Source organism: Coregonus lavaretus (assembly GCF_964263955.1).
Source record: "Coregonus lavaretus genome assembly, contig: HAP1_SCAFFOLD_301, whole genome shotgun sequence".
Taxonomy (NCBI): domain Eukaryota; kingdom Metazoa; phylum Chordata; class Actinopteri; order Salmoniformes; family Salmonidae; genus Coregonus; species Coregonus lavaretus.
This window is the reverse complement of record NW_028159431.1, coordinates 78,947-100,761: the sequence shown is the minus strand read 5'-3', so window position 1 is coordinate 100,761 and position 21,815 is coordinate 78,947. Positions and strand designations below refer to the sequence as shown.

General features: G+C 43.6%; 1 protein-coding gene and 1 long non-coding RNA gene across 4 annotated transcripts in view; one reads left to right on the top strand and one right to left on the bottom strand.

Annotated features, from left to right (window-relative positions):
* Positions 1-1,509: 1,509 nt before the first annotated feature.
* Positions 1,510-21,815, top strand: part of LOC311122858 (ornithine aminotransferase, mitochondrial-like) — a 35,675-nt gene continuing 15,369 nt past the window's right edge. Inside the window, exons 1-5 of the mRNA XM_084197174.1 lie at positions 1,510-1,640; positions 11,780-12,013; positions 13,496-13,720; positions 14,984-15,079; positions 15,387-15,514. Coding sequence (XP_084053300.1) covers positions 11,800-12,013; positions 13,496-13,720; positions 14,984-15,079; positions 15,387-15,514 — 663 coding nt within the window. The 5' untranslated portion in view covers positions 1,510-1,640; positions 11,780-11,799. The remainder of the gene's footprint in view (positions 1,641-11,779; positions 12,014-13,495; positions 13,721-14,983; positions 15,080-15,386; positions 15,515-21,815) is intronic.
* On the bottom strand, positions 17,601-20,064 carry LOC311122860. 3 transcript variants are annotated; one of them, XR_014612507.1, is made up of 3 exons: positions 19,581-20,064; positions 18,539-19,360; positions 17,601-17,768 (listed from the first exon to the last, which is right to left on the bottom strand). It is a non-coding gene; the product is annotated as an uncharacterized lncRNA (long non-coding RNA). The 3 variants fall into 3 exon arrangements; XR_014612508.1 differs by having other exon boundaries at positions 19,633-20,064; XR_014612509.1 differs by lacking the exon at positions 17,601-17,768 and adding an exon at positions 18,266-18,364 and having other exon boundaries at positions 18,979-19,360.

Genomic DNA, 21,815 nt, shown 5'->3' with positions numbered 1-21,815 from the left:
GTCAGATTTGCCAAATGGAGGGCGAGGGAGAGCTTTGTATGCGTCTCTGTGTGTGGAGTAAAGGTGGTCTAGTTTTTTTCCCTCTGGTTGCACATTTAACATGCTGGTAGAAATTAGGTAGAACGGATTTAAGATTTCCTTCTTAACTCGATTTAATGGCGAGAAGGCGGAAAGAAAAACAGGGGAAAAAATATGCATACTTTCTTTACGAAACAGAATTTTTCACCACCATGCTAGAGTAGCTAATGCTAGTCCCAGATGTTGCATATCGCTTTCAGCCAATCAGGTTGCAGCACTCTTTTATTTTGAAACTATCAGACCAGGTATGAAAAAACAGACTGCTGCAACCTGATTGGCTGAACGTGACACGCAACATCTGGGACTAGCATAAACAAAATCTAATGTCATCCCTTTTTTAGATTTAATTTTTTAAGGCAGCAAAATGTGAAGTCTGTGCAAGGGGTGTGTGTTAGACTTTCACACAAAAAAAGACTGTGTATAGGCCACAGTATTTGACCCCTGACCCTGCCACCTTTCAATCTCAGTCCAAACGGACCTTTAGTTTTACTTCTCAATAAAGATCATTTTTATTGATTTGATCAGGCCATAGTGTATGCACATGTTTTTTTTAAACACCTCACTTCACATTTATCCAATAGCATAGACGTATGACTCAATCTATTCAAGGGACATCTACAATGTTAACGGTAATGGAGCTCTTGTGCAGTCCTGATTAGTTACCTTCCACTAAACCTGATAACGCTGTGTTTTGCTGAGTGTCCCTGGGCCCAGGTGCTGTTCAAACACACGTAGGCTATGTTAGGTAAATATTGCAGCTTCACTGGCTGTGTCAACAAGTAGGGCTGGATTTTGATCAATTTCTGTCTTTGAAACAGCGAAGCCAGTTGAGGAGTGAAATAAAGTCATATTGATCTTTAAAGATAACCAGAACATGAATTTAATTGATTTTTAAGTGATTTTTTCAACATGCAAAATGAAGACTAGGCTACTCAAATCATGAACTTCGCACCTTGACATGTGTCCTATTGATTATGATGAATTGAAAAAGAGATCACACTTGCTCTTCTAAAGAACATTATTTAAAAACAAAAAAAATGCTTATTAAATACAACAAAAGAAAAACCAATAGGCAGTAGAGCATGAAGGTATTTATGCACAAATGCACACGTAGAAATGTGACCAACATCATCGCAATGATTTGATGATATTGCATCATTGAAGTTGCGCGTCAGTCGTGCTATGCTCAATGCCATTTAGTGCCATTCTAGACATGCACCACTTTCCTTTCCTTTGCTACTTGGAATAGTTTCCCCCCAAGACAAACGCGATATTATAAAAAGGGGTAATCTCTTTTGAAGTGCATATCATATCCACTCAACCCAAAGGATCTTTCTAGAGCCCACATAGGGGCGGGTGATGACAGCGGGCCACGCAGTTGACGTATCACGCAGTGACGTATCACGCAGTTGACGTATCAGTTGACGTAGCTAAACTTCTTCACAACACCCATTCGCTCCTGACTACGGGCACGCCGGGGTTCTGACAAGCCGCTTTGAGGTCTCCTGTTTATGGACGTAAAAAAATCTACGTTCTTTTCAAGAGGAGGTCACATTTTAAAGGTAATTTGAGTGATATTGTATTCAGCTAAAGTACAGGTACATTTTGAGTGATTAGTTAGCTTGGGGTGGCACGACCTTTTCCGGTTAGACAGCTCGAGCAGGTGTGGGTTAGCTAACGGTTACCATCCGGCGTCTTATCACGTAACGTAGTTACAGCTAGCTACCTATAGTGGCGTTTGCAATACCATCTGGTTTAGCTAACTAATGTAACTAGTTATCTATAGTTTTTTTTAGGGTTGGAAAATGTAGCTATCTTCATTGTTAGCGCACAAGCTGGTGAAGTTGGCTAGCAAGTTAGCATAGCTAGCTACAGTAGCTAGCCACGTCGTAACAACCGCAGCTCAGGTAGTTTCGTCCCGCAACTAGCCATTTTAAATGACCGTTTAGCTAACAATTTAGACGTTTACTTTTAATGTTACAGATTGCTATCAGTTACAGATGTCAGGAGTGAAAAATGTCAATATAAATGTTAATTTAAATGGCTAATTGAAGGACGAAGCTACCGCTCAGGTAATATTCCATGAACTCGGCAGTGCAGTGGCAGATAGGGTTAGTAAAGAGGGCAGGTAGCTAGATTTTGTAGTCATGCTAACTAGTTAGGATAACACTCTCTCTCTCTGTGTCAAAAGGCTCGACCTGTTTAATTTAAATGACAGATGTTTGTTGACAGTGGCTCATTTGTAAATCGGGAGGTCCCGGAACACATAGTGAGCGCTGGAGGGGGGGTTATCCGGGGGGCTTTGAGGTACCTGAACGCATGAAGAGGAAAAAGTGACTTAACAACGTCGCAGGGCATTAGACAGAGGAAACAGCCAAATCACCTTACTATCAATGGTGTTGAAATGGACGGCGCTCTCCAAGGTGCTGATTAATCCAAAGCATTTTAGACGTCACTGCAGAACACACGCCATACGCATAGCATATGCCCACATACTCGAATATAGAGGTGGGGTTTACACAAGTCCGAACTTCCTTATAGCACATTTTTTAAGACATCAATGTCACTGCAGAACACCCGCCATATGCATATGCTAACATACTCAGCTGTGGTGCTTACAAGACCCGAATTTCATATAATTTTCAAGACATCAATGTAGCAGTAGAACAAATATCCCAATATCGGAATATAACTTCAAATAAAATAAATAAATGTATGTTACAGCAGAATACACACATGAGAATATACAGTGGGGAGAACAAGTATTTGATACACTGGCGATTTTGCAGGTTTTCCTACTTACAAAGCATGCAGAGGTCTGTAATTTTTATCATAGGTACACTTCAACTGTGAGAGACGGAATCTAAAACAGAAATCCAGAAAATCACATTGTATGATTTTTAAGTAATTCATTTGCATTTTATGGCATGACAAAAGTATTTGATACATCAGAAAAGCAGAACTTAATATTTGGTACAGAAACCTTTGTTTGCAATTACAGAGATCATAAGTTTCCTTTAGGTCTTGACCAGGTTTGCACACACTGCAGCAGGGATTTTGGCCCACTCCTCCATACAGACCTTCTCCAGATCCTTCAGGTTTTGGGGCTGTCGCTGGGCAATATGGACTTTCAGCTCCCTCCAAAGATTTTCTATTGGGTTCAGGTCTGGAGACTGGCTAGGCCACTCCAGGACCTTGAGATGCTTCTTATGGAGCCACTCCTTAGTTGCCCTGGCTGTGTGTTTCGGGTCGTTGTCATGCTGGAAGGCCCAGCCACGACCCATCTTCAATGCTCTTACTGAGGGAAGGAGGTTGTTGGCCAAGATCTCGCGATACATGGCCCCATCCATCCTCCCCTCAATGCGGTGCAGTCGTCCTGTCCCCTTTGCAGAAAAGCATCCCAAAAGAATGATGTTTCCACCTCCATGTTTCACGGTTGGGATGATGTTCTTGGGGTTGTACTCATCCTTCTTCTTCCTCCAAACACGGCGAGTGGAGTTTAGACCAAAAAGCTATATTTTTGTCTCATCAGACCACATGACCTTCTCCCATTCCTCCTCTGGATCATCCAGATGGTCATTGGCAAACTTCAGACGGGCCTGGACATGCGCTGGCTTGAGCATGGGGACCTTGCGTGCGCTGCAGGATTTTAATCCATGACGGCGTAGTGTGTTACTAATGGTTTTCTTTGAGACTGTGGTCCCAGCTCTCTTCAGGTCATTGACCAGGTCCTGCCGTGTAGTTCTGGGCTGATCCCTCACCTTCCTCATGATCATTGAGGCCCCACGAGGTGAGATCTTGCATGGAGCCCCAGACCGAGGGTGACTGACCGTCATCTTGAACTTCTTCCATTTTCTAATAATTGCGCCAACAGTTGTTGCCTTCTCACCAAGCTGCTTGCCTATTGTCCTGTAGCCCATCCCAGCCTTGTGCAGGTCTACAATTTTATCCCTGATGTCCTTACACAGCTCTCTGGTCTTGGCCATTGAGGAGAGGTTGGAGTCTGTTTGATTGAGTGTGTGGACAGGTGTCTTTTTAAATAGGTAACGAGTTCAAACAGGTGCAGTTAATACAGGTAATGAGTGGAGAACAGGAGGGCTTCTTAAAGAAAAACTAACAGTTCTGTGAGAGACGGAATTCTTACTGGTTGGTAGGTGATCAAATACTTATGTCATGCAATAAAATGCAAATTAATTACTTAAAAATCATACAATGTGATGTTCTAGATTTTTGTTTTAGATTCCGTCTCTCACAGTTGAAGTGTACCTATGATAAAAATTACAGACCTCTACATGCTTTGTAAGTAGGAAAACCTGCAAAATCGGCAGTGTATCAAATACTTGTTCTCCCCACTGTATAGGCCTCCTGCCTATGTGATAATATTAAACTCCTATTCAGATTAACTTCACAGTACAGAACAAGTTTGTAAAGGGAAAAATATGTTCCATTTAACTCCTGACAGTCAATTTCTTGCCCAAAGCCATGAGCGGGCCTGTGGCTATGACGTTTAGCGTCCTTGTAAGGCTGTTCGGAAGACTCTGGCTGTGGTGCCTATTTTTTCATTTTGAGTGTTAACTATAACCTGGGTGTCTTCGGGTTATATGTTTGCTTGTTCTTGAACTGAGGCTCCGTCCAAATTGCACCTGCTCTGAGCACTTCGTCGGTGGATGCACCGCCCGGCGAGTTGTCAAACACTTCAACTTCAAGAGAGAAACACTTAAACCAAACAATGCTATATTTTGATTACTCACCTGCCCTGAGCTAGCTATAACTGTGGGTTCATTACATTACACATGAGAGTCATTGGACGAAGGACTCTTCTGTACGGGAGAGTTTTGTTAAGAGCCCCGACGCTCAATCTGAACGTTAACACGCGTTGCTTGCGGTACGGTTTTGGAAGCATAAGGACCGTATCTTTCATATCAGCCAGAAATATTTTTCTAAAAACAAAAGGTTAAATTGATACCCACCTTGATAGGGTTAGTGTTCCCACAAGCCCATATCTCCCAAGTTACAGCGCTTGGGTAGGAGCGTTGGGCCAGGAACCAAAAGGTTGCTGGATCGAATCCCGGAGCCGACAAGGTAACACGCGGATGTCGATTAGGGCAGCCCCCCCCGCACCTCTCTGATTCATAGGGGTTGGGTCAAATGCGGAAGAAACATTTCAGTTGAATGCATTACGTTGTACAACTGATTTTAGGTATCCCCCTATCCCTTTCCTTGTTTTACGGAAGACAAGAGGCGACCACCTGGAGAAGGGTGCAACTGCAGACCGCAAATTCAGGGAGTTCCTTCATGTGGGCTTGCTGCATCTGCAGGAACCCCTCTCTATACTTCTATTGGTCCATTTTTAAGCTATGACTCCAGTACATAGGCGGGAGGCAGGGGCGCTCCAGTACAGTAGATGGCGGTAATGCACCATAACGTTGGATGCCAACCAATAAAACCCCACAGAAGAAGAAGAAGAAGAAGAAGAAGAAGAGGCGGGAGGAGACAACGGTAGCTAGCTATAGCTAGTACACACCGGTAGTGTCCTTCGCTCCCCCGGCTGTCGGGGGGGCTGTTTTCCTGCAGTTCTGTTAACGATGGCGAGGGCAGGTGTTCGGCAGGCGGGGCTTGAAGGACACTGTGCTAGCTTAGCCAGCTAGTCCCCGCCTCCCGGGGAGCTAACTCATCTCTGGGGTTTTGGTCATGGTCCTCCTATCTATTCCAGGAGAGGACCATGACAAGAGCACTGCTTATCTGTCAAACGCATTGATTCAGTCTCCGGTTGGATTTTGACTGAAGGTTCATCGGTCAGTGTTGATTCAATCAGCCAAAGAGGCCCATCTCCTTTATCTTGACCTGTAGACTTAGCTCACTACTATCAAGTTGGCTAACAGTATTGTTACTGGAGACCGTCTGGATGGCATCTCTTGGCCTGTTTTAGTCATTGATCACAGCCCCTTGAGTTGATTACATCAACGTGTATCTCCTTTTATTTTGTCAAATAGACATTCTATTATAGACCGTCACTAACAAGTTAGTTAGCTTGTTACCAGAGAACGTCTTGATGGCATCTGGGCCTGTTCCAGTGAGTGCATTTCAGGTGAGACTGATTCGATGGTAATTACAGCTTTTCATAAGCTGTGAGATAGACAGTAGCATGCAATATGTAGGCATAGTTACTGGGCTCTGCTGCTATTGCTGCTGCTGTGGTAGTCAGCTGACCTGAGGGAGGGGGAACTCTTGGTCATATTCATTAGTGCACACCGTAGCAAAACGTTTATGGTAAGGGTAGCTGACCTGAGGGATAGAGGAAGGGGGAACTCTTGGTCATATTCATTAGTGCACACCGTAGCAAAATGTTTATGGTAAGGGTAGCTGACCTGAGGGATAGAGGGAGGGGAACTCTTGGTCATATTCATTAGTGCACACCGTAGCAAAACGTTTATGGTAAGGGTAGCTGACCTGAGGGATAGAGGGAGGGGGAACTCTTGGTCATATTCATTAGTGCACACCGTAGCAAAACGTTTATGGTAAGGGTAGCTGACCTGAGGGATAGAGGGAGGGGAACTCTTGGTCATATTCATTAGTGCACACCGTAGCAAAACGTTTATGGTAAGGGTAGCTGACCTGAGGGAGGGGAACTCTTGGTCATATTCATTAGTGCACACCGTAGCAAAACGTTTATGGTAAGGGTAGCTGACCTGAGGGATAGAGGGAGGGGGAACTCTTGGTCATATTCATTAGTGCACACCGTAGCAAAACGTTTATGGTAAGGGTAGCTGACCTGAGGGATAGAGGGAGGGGGAACTCTTGGTCATATTCATTAGTGCACACCGTAGCAAAACGTTTATGGTAAGGGTAGCTGACCTGAGGGAGGGGAACTCTTGGTCATATTCATTAGTGCACACCATAGCAAAACATTTTGCAAAGGAAAAAGAAAATGAGTGTTTATTGGACAAGTTCAGGTCCAGTTGGAGTCCCTCCCTGTTTCAGTCCGTTTTCCTCCGTTTTGGTGCATAGTGAGTACGACCGTGGACACTCGTCTTGTGGTGCGTCACATGGCCTGTGGGTTGGGGCTGGTCTTAATTTAGCTGTGGCTTGTGATGTAGGGGGAGGGGGGGAGGGGGGGGGGGGGGGGTGTTTGGGAGGCGGTGCCGCCACAACCTATCACCTTCTTCCATGAGCGATTTGGACAGGGGCTGGAGTGGCAAATAAAACATTACCTCATGGGACAGACATTAACCTCGGTGAAGACAGGACCGGACTCCCGACTGACTCACTTTGTTTACTGTCTGTACTAGCTGATTATTGATAACTCCATTAGTGGTGTTGGGCTGTCTGTCTCCGCACTGTTCAACCCACTTGGATTTATTTGCCCGTAGATGTGTCCTGTGTTCATTCTATGAAATATGTGATATTTCTGTAACTGGAAGTGGACTGAAGCTTTAAGCTATCTAGTGAACAACAAGCTCTTAGAATTAGGTGAAATGTTAACTGGTGTTTTGCTAGGTATAGTTTGGCCTGTTTCTCAGCCAGGGAGTTGGATAATATAATGAAGAGCCACTATAAAGCCGTGTGACTTACAGAGCCCTATGAAGCCTTTCCAGTGTGTCGGTCAGACTCATTAAATGTTTAGTGTCACTTGATCATGGAATCAGACTCCAGCCAAGTGATAGCCTATACTCTTTAACTGCACTGTAGCACCTCTCCTTCTACAGCAGCATACCAACTCAGTCTTGCCTGCACCTTTCAGTAGAACCTAACTGGACTCAGACAGTGTTTCCATAGCAATGGTGCTGCCCGTCAGAGAGAAAGGTCAGGAACAAGTGAACACTACAGTTCATTAGTCCTTTAGTAGTATGGCGTTAGTTGACGTGAACCCGGGGCGTCCAGAGGTCTTCTGTTGTGCTGCTGTGGCTGAAAGAGAAGTGCAGCTCAGCATTCCTGGCTGCTGAATACACGCTGAGTGGAGGATCATATACACTGATGCCAGGGTGGCATATCATTATCACAGGCTGTACACACCACCCTTTGTGGCCAGGGTTGGATGAGGACAGGTTGACCCACCACCCTTTGTGGCCAGGATGAGGACAGGCTGTATCCACCACCCTTTGTGGCCAGGGTTGGATGAGGACAGACTGTACCCACCACCCTTTGTGGCCAGGATGAGGACAGGTTGACCCACCACCCTTTGTGGCCAGGGTTGGATGAGGACAGGTTGACCCACCACCCTTTGTGGCCAGGGTTGGATGAGGACAGGTTGATCCACCACCCTTTGTGGCCAGGGTTGGATGAGGACAGGTTGACCCACCACCCTTTGTGGCCAGGATGAGGACAGGTTGACCCACCACCCTTTGTGGCCAGGGTTGGATGAGGACAGGTTGACCCACCACCCTTTGTGGCCAGGATGAGGACAGGCTGTACCCACCACCCTTTGTGGCCAGGGTTGGATGAGGACAGGTTGTATCCACCACCCTTTGTGGCCAGGGTTGGATGAGGACAGGTTGACCCACCACCCTTTGTGGCCAGGGTTGGATGAGAACAGGTTGTATCCACCACCCTTTGTGGCCAGGATGAGGACAGGCTGTACCCACCACCCTTTGTGGCCAGGGTTGGATGAGGACAGGCTTCCTAATGCCTAGCCCTAACCTTAAGTTAAGACCAACAAGCTCATTTGAGTTTTCATGAATTTGTACATTATAGCCAATTTTGGCCTATCTAAGGGGAAATCGCTCAGTTCTGACTCATGACAGTAAACGTCAACCTGCTAGGTTAAATGGATACTTGGGGATTTTGGCAATGAGGCCCTTTTCTCTATTTCCTCAGTCAGATGAACTAGTGCATACCATGTGTCCAGTAGGAAGGAAGGTAGAGGTAGTTGGCGAGCCAATGCTAACTAGCGTTAGCGCAATGACTGGAAGTCTATCTACTAGAACACTGATGCCATGGTGGCATATCTATTGTATTTATAATGGATCCCCACTCTTCCTGGGGTCCAGCAAAATTAAGGCAGTTATACATTTTTTTTAAACATTCCAATACATTCATAACAGATTTCACAACATATTAAGTGTGTGCCCTCGGGCCTCTACTCTACTACCACATATCTATAACACAACATCCAAGTGTACATGTGTGTATAGTGGGTATGTTATCATGTGTTTGAATGCATGTGTCTATGTTTGTGTTGCTTCACAGTCCCTGGTTTTCCATAAGGTGTATTTTTATCTGTTTTTTTAAAATCAATCAATCAATTTACTGCTGTAATGAGTTACTTGATGTGGAATAGAGTTCCATGTAGTCATGGCTCTATGTAGTACTGTGCGCCTCCCATAGTCTGTTCTGGACTTGGGGGCTGTGAAGAGACCTCTGGTGGCATGTCTTGTGGGGTATGCATGGGTGTCCGAGCTGTGTGCCAGTAGTTCAAACAGACAGCTCAGTGTTTTCAACATGTCAATACCTCTCACAAATACAAGTAGTGATGAAGTCAATCTCTCCTCCACTTTGAGCCAGGAGAGATCGACATGCATATTATTCATGTTAGCTAAACGTAGATTGCTTAAGGCTGACAAGATAAAGGTAAACTGTGCAGGCAAGGAGATTGAATCTAAAACAAGTGTAATTTATCTTGGTGTGCCCCTAGATCAATCCCTTTCTGGAGACCTGATTGCTGCTAAAATTCTTTCTAAAATGGCGAACAAATTGAAATCTTTATATCGTAACACTAGATATTTTAACATCAAAGTTAAGAAACTGATTGTCTCCACCTTGATTCAGTGTACAAAAGGCTGTGAAGTATTTGTAGTTAATCATATCAGTAATGTTAGTTCATTATATCAGAGGTGTAGCTCCGCCCACCGGTGAAGTGGAGCAGAGCATGCTGGGCGATCTCAAGCTTAGAGAAGATCAGCTGGAGAGAAGTCGAGTGACAGAAAGTTCCAGCCATCCTCGTGTTTTCCCAACAGTTAGCTTTTCATTGTGTTAGCCAAGGCCAGTGTACGTCCTGGTTGATATGTAAGTACGTATTTCATACCTTTCAGGTGTTTATGTCTGAAGATGTACTCTGACGATAAACGTCATATTTATGGTTATGCTAATTCGCGTTAGTAGTTTGTACTGCGAGCTAGCTATTGTGAGCTGGCTAGCTCTGGTTTTGGCTGTCATATCATTTCTGACATTTTAACCCTGTATTTGGAAAGGATAATGTTTCCCAGTACGTTGTTTATATACCCTGTAATTGTGTAGGTGTATGGTGCATCATTATATGGGTATTACATTGTATTGTATGACTGTTTAGATCAAGGAAGCAACCCTGCCTAGTTCATTGTGCCGTTGTAGCCCTGTAATGAAGATGATGGTGCTATGCTTTGTTTGTACACGTGCGACCGGCACCCCCTTTTGATCTAAAATTAGTACAGTCACGTTGTATTGTGCTGTGTTGGCCTGCCCATGCCGCGTGTAGCTCAGTTGGTAGAGCATGGCGTTTGCAACGCCAGGGTTGTGGGTTCGATTCCCACGGGGGGGCCAGTATGAAAATGTATGCACTTAACTGTAAGTCGCTCTGGATAAGAGCGTCTGCTAAATGACTAAAATGTAAAAAAAGTATAGCATTAAGTCATCATAGTCATGTTATAGCCACAGGAGTTCTGAATGAGTTCTGAATGTCCCCCCCTAGGACCCATATAGGGGTACAGGAGTTCTGAATGTCCCCCCCTAGGACCCATATAGGGGTACAGGAGTTCTGAATGCCCCCCCCCTCTAGGACCCATATAGGGGTACAGGAGTTCTGAATGTCCCCCCCTAGGACCCATATAGGGGTACAGGAGTTCTGAATGCCCCCCCCCTCTAAGACCCATATAGGGGTACAGGAGTTCTGAATGTCCCACCCCTCTAGGACCCATATAGGGGTACAGGAGTTCTGGGAGGTGGGCCTGTTGCCTTTGGAGTCCAGAGTGGACCAACTTAAACTTGTATCATTTGTTTGACATCTTAAATGATCGTGCCCCAGGTTATATGAAACACCACGTTGATATGGTCTATAATCAACACTGTTACAATAGCAGAGCTAGTGGTATGTCTTGTAAAATCCCAAGAGTAAACGGTACTGCGAGGAGTACGTTTTTCTATACAGGTATTTGTCTCTGGAATAGCCTCCCCTTGGAGATCAAGCAAAGGAAAAAGTAGAAATACCTTTAAAAAGCAAGTAAAAGGTTTTCATTTGGACAAGGTTGTCTAAGTAAGAGAAACCTCTCCACTGCCCCTTGCGCCCCCTACTGCTGGTCAGGTGTATTTATTTGAACGATAGGTAGGATGTACAATGAATGAATAGATTGTTTTTTTTAAAGGTTGAAATGTGAAATTAATATGGTTGATTTTTAAGGTTAGGGAAAAGTGCAGTGAATAGTGCCACTTTTTAGGACGTCAATATAAATGAATGTATTTCTGATTGTTTGTCATTTTGTCTGGCCTTTTTAATCATTATGTGTTATTGTTTTAGCATCGAGGACCACTTTGGAAACAAGCGTTTTAATTAATACTTTCAAGTGATATCCTCTGGGTCCACATTGTTCATTCTGTTGTATATGTCTGTTACCCAGAATAAATTACATTCAATCCCTCCCTGTGTAGACTGTCGCAGACGTCCCTGTTTCAGTCCATTTTCTTCTGTTAGGAGATGTATTCATTAGGCTCCGATCTCTGTCTCTCTGTGTAGACTGTAGCAGACATTAACCAATGACGGGGATGATTTCCAAGCTGAGCCACAGCCTGAGGAGCGCTGCCCCGGCCCTGACCAGAGCTGTCCACTCCGGGACGCGTCCTGCCTCTACCGCCGCCTCCAAACTGAAGACCGACCAACCCCTCACCGCTGAGGAGGTGTACGCCAGAGAGGAGAAATATGGAGCCCACAACTACCACCCACTTCCTGTGGCGCTGGAGAAGGGAAAGGGTGAGTGACCCACAGAGATAAAACCAGCTAGTACAGTAGCTGGCAGACTAGTGTCCTGTCTACTGTGCATCAAGACTAGTGTCCTGTCTACTGTGCATCAAGACTAGTGTCCTGTCTACTGTACGTCAAGACTAGTGTCCTGTCTACTACATCAAGACTAGTGTCCTGTCTACTGTACATCAAGACTAGTGTCCTGTCTACTGTACATCAAGACTAGTGTCCTGTCTACTGTACATCAAGACTAGTGTCCTGTCTACTGTACATCAAGACTAGTGTCCTGTCTACTGTACGTCAAGACTAGTGTCCTGTCTACTGTACGTCAAGACTAGTGTCCTGTCTACTGTACATCAAGACTAGTGTCCTGTCTACTGTACATCAAGACTAGTGTCCTGTCTACTGTACATCAAGACTAGTGTCCTGTCTACTGTACGTCAAGACTAGTGTCCTGTCTACTGTACGTCAAGACTAGTGTCCTGTCTACTGCACGTCAAGACTAGTGTCCTGTCTACTGTACATCAAGACTAGTGTCCTGTCTACTGTACGTCAAGACTAGTGTCCTGTCTACTGTACGTCAAGACTAGTGTCCTGTCTACTGTACGTCAAGACTAGTGTCCTGTCTACTGTACGTCAAGACTAGTATCCTGTCTACTGTACATCAAGCTGCCTCACGCTACAGAAACAGGAGATAGGCTCCTCCCCCTATGGGCCGTTCTGGGGACAAGGCTTGGTTCCAGTGGCTGTTCCAAACCCCCTCTGCTCTGTGCCCTCTTCTCTCCAGTGGCTGTTCCAAACCCCCTCTGCTCTGTGCCCTCTTCTCTCCAGTGGCTGTTCCAAACCCCCTCTGCTCTGTGTCCTCTTCTCTCCAGTAGCTGTTCCAAACCCCCTCTGCTCTGTGTCCTCTTCTCTCCAGTGGCTGTTCCAAACCCCCTCTGCTCTGTGCCCTCTTCTCTCCAGTAGCTGTTCCAAACCCCCTCTGCTCTGTGCCCTCTTCTCTCCAGTAGCTGTTCCAAACCCCCTCTGCTCTGTGCCCTCTTCTCTCCAGTAGCTGTTCCAAACCCCCTCTGCCCTGTGCCCTCTTCTCTCCAGTAGCTGTTCCAAACCCCCTCTGCTCTGTGCCCTCTTCTCTCCAGTAGCTGTTCCAAACCCCCTCTGCTCTGTGCCCTCTTCTCTCCAGTAGCTGTTCCAAACCCCCTCTGCTCTGTGCCCTCTTCTCTCCAGTAGCTGTTCCAAACCCCCTCTGCTCTGTGCCCTCTTCTCTCCAGTAGCTGTTCCAAACCCCCTCTGCTCTGTGCCCTCTTCTCTCCAGTAGCTGTTCCAAACCCCCTCTGCTCTGTGTCCTCTTCTCTCCAGTGGCTGTTCCAAACCCCCTCTGCTCTGTGTCCTCTTCTCTCCAGTGGCTGTTCCAAACCCCCTCTGCTCTGTGTCCTCTTCTCTCCAGTAGCTGTTCCAAACCCCCTCTGCTCTGTGTCCTCTCCTCTCCAGGTCTGTATGTGTGGGACGTGGAGGGAAACAGATACTATGACTTCCTGAGTGCCTACAGTGCAGTGAACCAGGGCCACTGCCACCCTAAGATCATCACTGCTCTGAACGCCCAGGCCTCCAAGCTCACCCTGACCTCCAGGGCCTTCTACAACGACGTCCTGGGGGCCTACGAGGAGTACATCACCACCCTGTTTGGATACGACAAAGTACTGCCCATGAACACAGGTTAGGAGGTCTGATATGTACTGCCCATGAACACAGGTTAGGAGGTCTGATAAGTACTGCCCATGAACACAGGTTAGGAGGTCTGATATGTACTGCCCATGAACACAGGTTAGGAGGTCTGATATGTACTGCCCATGAACACAGGTTAGCAGGTCTGATAAGTACTGCCCATGAACACAGGTTAGCAGGTCTGATAAGTACTGCCCATGAACACAGGTTAGCAGGTCTGATATGTACTGCCCATGAACACAGGTTAGGAGGTCTGATATGTACTGCCCATGAACACAGGTTAGGAGGTCTGATATGTACTGCCCATGAACACAGGTTAGCAGGTCTGATAAGTACTGCCCATGAACACAGGTTAGCAGGTCTGATAAGTACTGCCCATGAACACAGGTTAGCAGGTCTGATAAGTACTGCCCATGAACACAGGTTAGCAGGTCTGATAAGTACTGCCCATGAACACAGGTTAGCAGGTCTGATATGTACTGCCCATGAACACAGGTTAGGAGGTCTGATATGTACTGCCCATGAACACAGGTTAGGAGGTCTGATATGTACTGCCCATGAACACAGGTTAGGAGGTCTGATAAGTACTGCCCATGAACACAGGTTAGCAGGTCTGATATGTACTGCCCATGAACACAGGTTTGGAGGTCTGATATGTACTGCCCATGAACACAGGTTAGGAGGTCTGATAAGTACTGCCCATGAACACAGGTTAGCAGGTCTGATAAGTACTGCCCATGAACACAGGTTAGCAGGTCTGATAAGTACTGCCCATGAACACAGGTTAGCAGGTCTGATAAGTACTGCCCATGAACACAGGTTAGGAGGTCTGATAAGTACTGCCCATGAACACAGGTTAGCAGGTCTGATAAGTACTGCCCATGAACACAGGTTAGCAGGTCTGATAAGTACTGCCCATGAACACAGGTTAGCAGGTCTGATAAGTACTGCCCATGAACACAGGTTAGGAGGTCTGATAAGTACTGCCCATGAACACAGGTTAGGAGGTCTGATAAGTACTGCCCATGAACACAGGTTAGGAGGTCTGATATGTGGCCACCTGGTGTTCAGGACCAGTTGCATGGCATAGCATGATTTATAGTACGTCCTGAGAACAACATGTCTCCCCTTGACAAGGTGTGGAGGGTGGAGAGACTGCTCACTAGCTGTCTGACAGGTATGTCTTCTGTCACGGTCCGTGGCACACAACATATTGAATTCTAAGTGTAGTGACATACTAATGTTCTCTCCCAGGTGTGGAGGGTGGAGAGACAGCCTGTAAGCTAGCCCGTAAGTGGGCCTACACTGTGAAGGGCGTTCCCAAGAACCAGGCAAAAATCATCTTTGCAAGTAAGTCAATATACAGCAACTTTTGGTTTCCCATCATGTCCTGAGATGCAGGATGTTTGGCCCTGTCTAACTTACCTGTGCGTTCCTGAAATACACAATACCAATCATTGTTTTACGGTGGTGCCATAGGGCTTTAACCCCGCCACGGCTGCTTGCAGCTATATTTGTTACCATGTTATTGAATGCCATATCCTTGTGTTCATTTAGTTGATTCACATGGCGCAGAATGCGTTTGAACTGTGAATTGTGTGGTGAATAACATTAAAAGAAGGAAGCTAATGCAGTGTGTCTTCCCTCTCCTCTGTAGATGGTAACTTCTGGGGCCGGACCATGGCAGCCATCTCCAGCTCTACGGACCCTAGCAGTTACGAGGGCTTCGGTCCCTTCATGCCTGGCTTTGGGCTCGTCCCCTACAACGACATCCCTGCTCTGGAGGTACGAGGCTGACGTGACATGCATCATATATAATACTGAACCTTAATGTTAATGTTACTACTATACAGGCCAGTTTCCTGTTCCTCTATAATACTGAACCTTAATGTTACTACTATACAGGCCAGTTTCCTGGTCCTCTATAATACTGAACCTTAATGTTACTACTATACAGGCCAGTTTCCTGTTCCTCTATAATACTGAACCTTAATGTTAATGTTACTACTATACAGGCCAGTTTCCTGGTCCTCTATAATACTGAACCAGCCAGAAGAGGACTGGCCACCCCTCATAGCCTGGTTCCTCTCTAGGTTTCTTCCTAGGTTTTGGCCTTTCTAGGGAGTTTTTCCTAGCCACCGTGCTTCTACACCTGCATTACTAGCTGTTTGGGGTTTTAGGCTGGGTTTCTGTACAGCACTTCGAGATATTAGCTGATGTAAGAAGGGCTATATAAAATAAAATTGATTGATTGATTGAACCTTAATGTTACTACTATACAGGCCAGTTTCCTGTTTCTCTATAATACTGAACCTTAATGTTACCACTCTACAGGCCAGTTTCCTGTGCCTCTATAATACTGAACCTTAATGTTAATGTTACCACTCTGCAGGCCAGTTTCCTGTGCCTCTATAATACTGAACCTTAATATTAATGTTACTACTATACAGGCCAGTTTCCTGGTCCTCTATAATACTGAACCTTAATGTTACTACTATACAGGCCAGTTTCCTGTTCCTCTATAATACTGAACCTTAATGTTACCACTCTACAGGCCAGTTTCCTGTGCCTCTATAATACTGAACCTTAATGTTAATGTTACCACTCTGCAGGCCAGTTTCCTGTGCCTCTATAATACTGAACCTTAATGTTAATGTTACTACTCTACAGACCAGTTTCCTGTTCCTCTATAATACTGAACCTTAATGTTACCACTCTACAGGCCAGTTTCCTGTTCCTCTATAATACTGAACCTTAATGTTACTACTATACAGGCCAGTTTCCTGTTCCTCTATAATACTGAACCTTAATGTTAATGTTACTACTATACAGGCCAGTTTCCTGTTCCTCTATAATACTGAACCTTAATATTAATGTTACTACTATACAGGCCAGTTTCCTGTTCCTCTATAATACTGAACCTTAATGTTACTACTATACAGGCCAGTTTCCTGTTCCTCTATAATACTGAACCTTAATGTTAATGTTACTACTATACAGGCCAGTTTCCTGTTCCTCTATAATACTGAACCTTAATGTTAATGTTACCACTCTGCAGGCCAGTTTCCTGTTCCTCTATAATACTGAACCTTAATATTAATGTTACTACTATACAGGCCAGTTTCCTGTTCCTCTATAATACTGAACCTTAATGTTACTACTATACAGGCCAGTTTCCTGTTCCTCTATAATACTGAACCTTAATATTAATGTTACTACTATACAGGCCAGTTTCCTGTTCCTCTATAATACTGAACCTTAATGTTAATGTTACTACTATACAGGCCAGTTTCCTGGTCCTCTATAACACTGAAACTTAATATTAATGTTACTACTATACAGGCCAGTTTCCTGTTCCTCTTTAATACTGAACCTTAATGTTAATGTTACTACTATACAGGCCAGTTTCCTGTTCCTCTATAATACTGAACCTTAATGTTACTACTATACAGGCCAGTTTCCTGTTCCTCTATAATACTGAACCTTAATATTAATGTTACCACTCTGCAGGCCAGTTTCCTGTTCCTCTATAATACTGAACCTTAATATTAATGTTACTACTATACAGGCCAGTTTCCTGTTCCTCTATAATACTGAATCTTAATATTAATGTTACCACTCTGCAGGCCAGTTTCCTGTTCCTCTATAATACTGAACCTTAATGTTACTACTATACAGGCCAGTTTCCTGTTCCTCTATAATACTGAACCTTAATGTTACTACTATACAGGCCAGTTTCCTGTTCCTCTATAATACTGAACCTTAATGTTACCACTCTACAGGCCAGTTTCCTGGTTCTCTATAATACTGAACCTTAATGTTAATGTTACTACTATACAGGCCAGTTTCCTGTTCCTCTATAATACTGAACCTTAATGTTAATGTTACCACTCTGCAGGCCAGTTTCCTGTTCCTCTATAATACTGAACCTTAATGTTACTACTCTACAGGCCAGTTTCCTGTTCCTCTATAATACTGAACCTTAATGTTAATGTTACTACTATACAGGCCAGTTTCCTGTGCCTCTATAATACTGAACCTTAATGTTACCACTCTGCAGGCCAGTTTCCTGTTCCTCTATAATACTGAACCTTAATGTTACCACTCTGCAGGCCAGTTTCCTGTTCCTCTATAATACTGAACCTTAATGTTAATGTTACCACTCTGCAGGCCAGTTTCCTGTTCCTCTATAATACTGAACCTTAATATTAATGTTACCACTCTGCAGGCCAGTTTCCTGTTCCTCTATAATACTGAACCTTAATATTAATGTTACCACTCTACAGGCCAGTTTCCTGTGCCTCTATAATACTGAACCTTAATGTTAATGTTACCACTCTGAAGGCCAGTTTCCTGTTCCTCTATAATACTGAACCTTAATATTACCACTCTACAGGCCAGTTTCCTGTGCCTCTATAATACTGAACCTTAATGTTACCACTCTGCAGGCCAGTTTCCTGGTCCTCTATAATACTGAACCTTAATGTTACCACTCTACAGGCCAATTTCCTGTCCCTCTATAATACTGAACCTTAATGTTACCACTCTGCAGGCCAGTTTCCTGTTCCTCTATAATACTGAACCTTAATGTTACCACTCTGCAGGCCAGTTTCCTGTTCCTCTATAATACTGAACCTTAATGTTAATGTTACCACTCTGCAGGCCAGTTTCCTGTTCCTCTATAATACTGAACCTTAATATTAATGTTACCACTCTGCAGGCCAGTTTACTGTTCCTCTATAATACTGAACCTTAATATTAATGTTACCACTCTACAGGCCAGTTTCCTGTGCCTCTATAATACTGAACCTTAATGTTACTACTATACAGGCCAGTTTCCTGTGCCTCTATAATACTGAACCTTAATGTTAATGTTACTACTATACAGGCCAGTTTCCTGTTCCTCTATAATACTGAACCTTAATATTAATGTTACTACTATACAGGCCAGTTTCCTGTTCCTCTATAATACTGAACCTTAATGTTACTACTATACAGGCCAGTTTCCTGTTCCTCTATAATACTGAACCTTAATGTTACTACTATACAGGCCAGTTTCCTGTTCCTCTATAATACTGAACCTTAATGTTAATGTTACTACTATACAGGCCAGTTTCCTGTTCCTCTATAATACTGAACCTTAATGTTAATGTTACTACTATACAGGCCAGTTTCCTGTTCCTCTATAATACTGAACCTTAATGTTACCACTCTACAGGCCAGTTTCCTGTTCCTCTATAATACTGAACCTTAATGTTACCACTCTGCAGGCCAGTTTCCTGTCCCTCTATAATACTGAACCTTAATATTAATGTTACTACTATACAGGCCAGTTTCCTGTGCCTCTATAATACTGAAACTTAATGTTACCACTCTACAGGCCAGTTTCCTGTTCCTCTATAATACTGAACCTTAATATTAATGTTACTACTATACAGGCCAGTTTCCTGTTCCTCTATAATACTGAACCTTAATGTTACCACTCTGCAGGCCAGTTTCCTGTTCCTCTATAATACTGAACCTTAATGTTACTACTATACAGGCCAGTTTCCTGTTCCTCTATAATACTGAACCTTAATGTTAATGTTACTACTATACAGGCCAGTTTCCTGTGCCTCTATAATACTGAACCTTAATGTTACCACTCTACAGGCCAGTTTCCTGTTCCTCTATAATACTGAACCTTAATGTTAATGTTACTACTATACAGGCCAGTTTCCTGTTCCTCTATAATACAGAACCTTAATGTTACCACTCTACAGGCCAGTTTCCTGTTCCTCTATAATACTGAACCTTAATGTTAATATTACTACTCTACAGGCCAGTTTCCTGTTCCTCTATAATACTGAACCTTAATGTTACTACTATACAGGCCAGTTTCCTGTTCCTCTATAATACTGAACCTTAATATTAATGTTACTACTATACAGGCCAGTTTCCTGTTCCTCTATAATACTGAACCTTAATATTAATGTTACTACTATACAGGCCAGTTTCCTGTTCCTCTATAATACTGAACTTTAATATTAATGTTACTACTATACAGGCCAGTTTCCTGTTCCTCTATAATACTGAACCTTAATGTTAATGTTACTACTATACAGGCCAGTTTCCTGGTCCTCTATAACACTGAAACTTAATATTAATGTTACTACTATACAGGCCAGTTTCCTGTTCCTCTTTAATACTGAACCTTAATGTTAATGTTACTACTATACAGGCCAGTTTCCTGTTCCTCTATAATACTGAACCTTAATGTTACTACTATACAGGCCAGTTTCCTGTTCCTCTATAATACTGAACCTTAATATTAATGTTACCACTCTGCAGGCCAGTTTCCTGTGCCTCTATAATACTGAACCTTAATATTAATGTTACTACTATACAGGCCAGTTTCCTGTTCCTCTATAATACTGAATCTTAATATTAATGTTACCACTCTGCAGGCCAGTTTCCTGTTCCTCTATAATACTGAACCTTAATGTTACTACTATACAGGCCAGTTTCCTGTGCCTCTATAATACTGAACCTTAATGTTACTACTATACAGGCCAGTTTCCTGTTCCTCTATAATACTGAACCTTAATGTTACCACTCTACAGGCCAGTTTCCTGTTCCTCTATAATACTGAACCTTAATGTTAATGTTACTACTATACAGGCCAGTTTCCTGTTCCTCTATAATACTGAACCTTAATATTAATGTTACTACTATACAGGCCAGTTTCCTGTTCCTCTATAATACTGAACCTTAATGTTACTACTATACAGGCCAGTTTCCTGTTCCTCTATAATACTGAACCTTAATGTTAATGTTACTACTATACAGGCCAGTTTCCTGTTCCTCTATAATACTGAACCTTAATGTTAATGTTACCACTCTGCAGGCCAGTTTCCTGTTCCTCTATAATACTGAACCTTAATGTTAATGTTACTACTCTACAGGCCAGTTTCCTGTTCCTCTATAATACTGAACCTTAATGTTAATGTTACTACTATACAGGCCAGTTTCCTGTGCCTCTATAATACTGAACCTTAATGTTACCACTCTGCAGGCCAGTTTCCTGTTCCTCTATAATACTGAACCTTAATGTTATCACTCTGCAGGCCAGTTTCCTGTTCCTCTATAATACTGAACCTTAATGTTAATGTTACCACTCTGCAGGCCAGTTTCCTGTTCCTCTATAATACTGAACCTTAATATTAATGTTACCACTCTGCAGGCCAGTTTCCTGTGCCTCTATAATACTGAACCTTAATGTTAATGTTACCACTCTGAAGGCCAGTTTCCTGTTCCTCTATAATACTGAACCTTAATATTACCACTCTACAGGCCAGTTTCCTGTTCCTCTATAATACTGAACCTTAATGTTACCACTCTGCAGGCCAGTTTCCTGTTCCTCTATAATACTGAACCTTAATGTTATCACTCTGCAGGCCAGTTTCCTGTTCCTCTATAATACTGAACCTTAATGTTAATGTTACCACTCTGCAGGCCAGTTTCCTGTTCCTCTATAATACTGAACCTTAATATTAATGTTACCACTCTGCAGGCCAGTTTCCTGTTCCTCTATAATACTGAACCTTAATATTAATGTTACCACTCTACAGGCCAGTTTCCTGTGCCTCTATAATACTGAACCTTAATGTTAATGTTACTACTATACAGGCCAGTTTCCTGTGCCTCTATAATACTGAACCTTAATGTTACCACTCTGCAGGCCAGTTTCCTGTTCCTCTATAATACTGAACCTTAATGTTATCACTCTGCAGGCCAGTTTCCTGTTCCTCTATAATACTGAACCTTAATGTTAATGTTACCACTCTGCAGGCCAGTTTCCTGTTCCTCTATAATACTGAACCTTAATATTAATGTTACCACTCTGCAGGCCAGTTTCCTGTTCCTCTATAATACTGAACCTTAATATTAATGTTACCACTCTACAGGCCAGTTTCCTGTGCCTCTATAATACTGAACCTTAATGTTAATGTTACCACTCTGAAGGCCAGTTTCCTGTTCCTCTATAATACTGAACCTTAATATTACCACTCTACAGGCCAGTTTCCTGTTCCTCTATAATACTGAA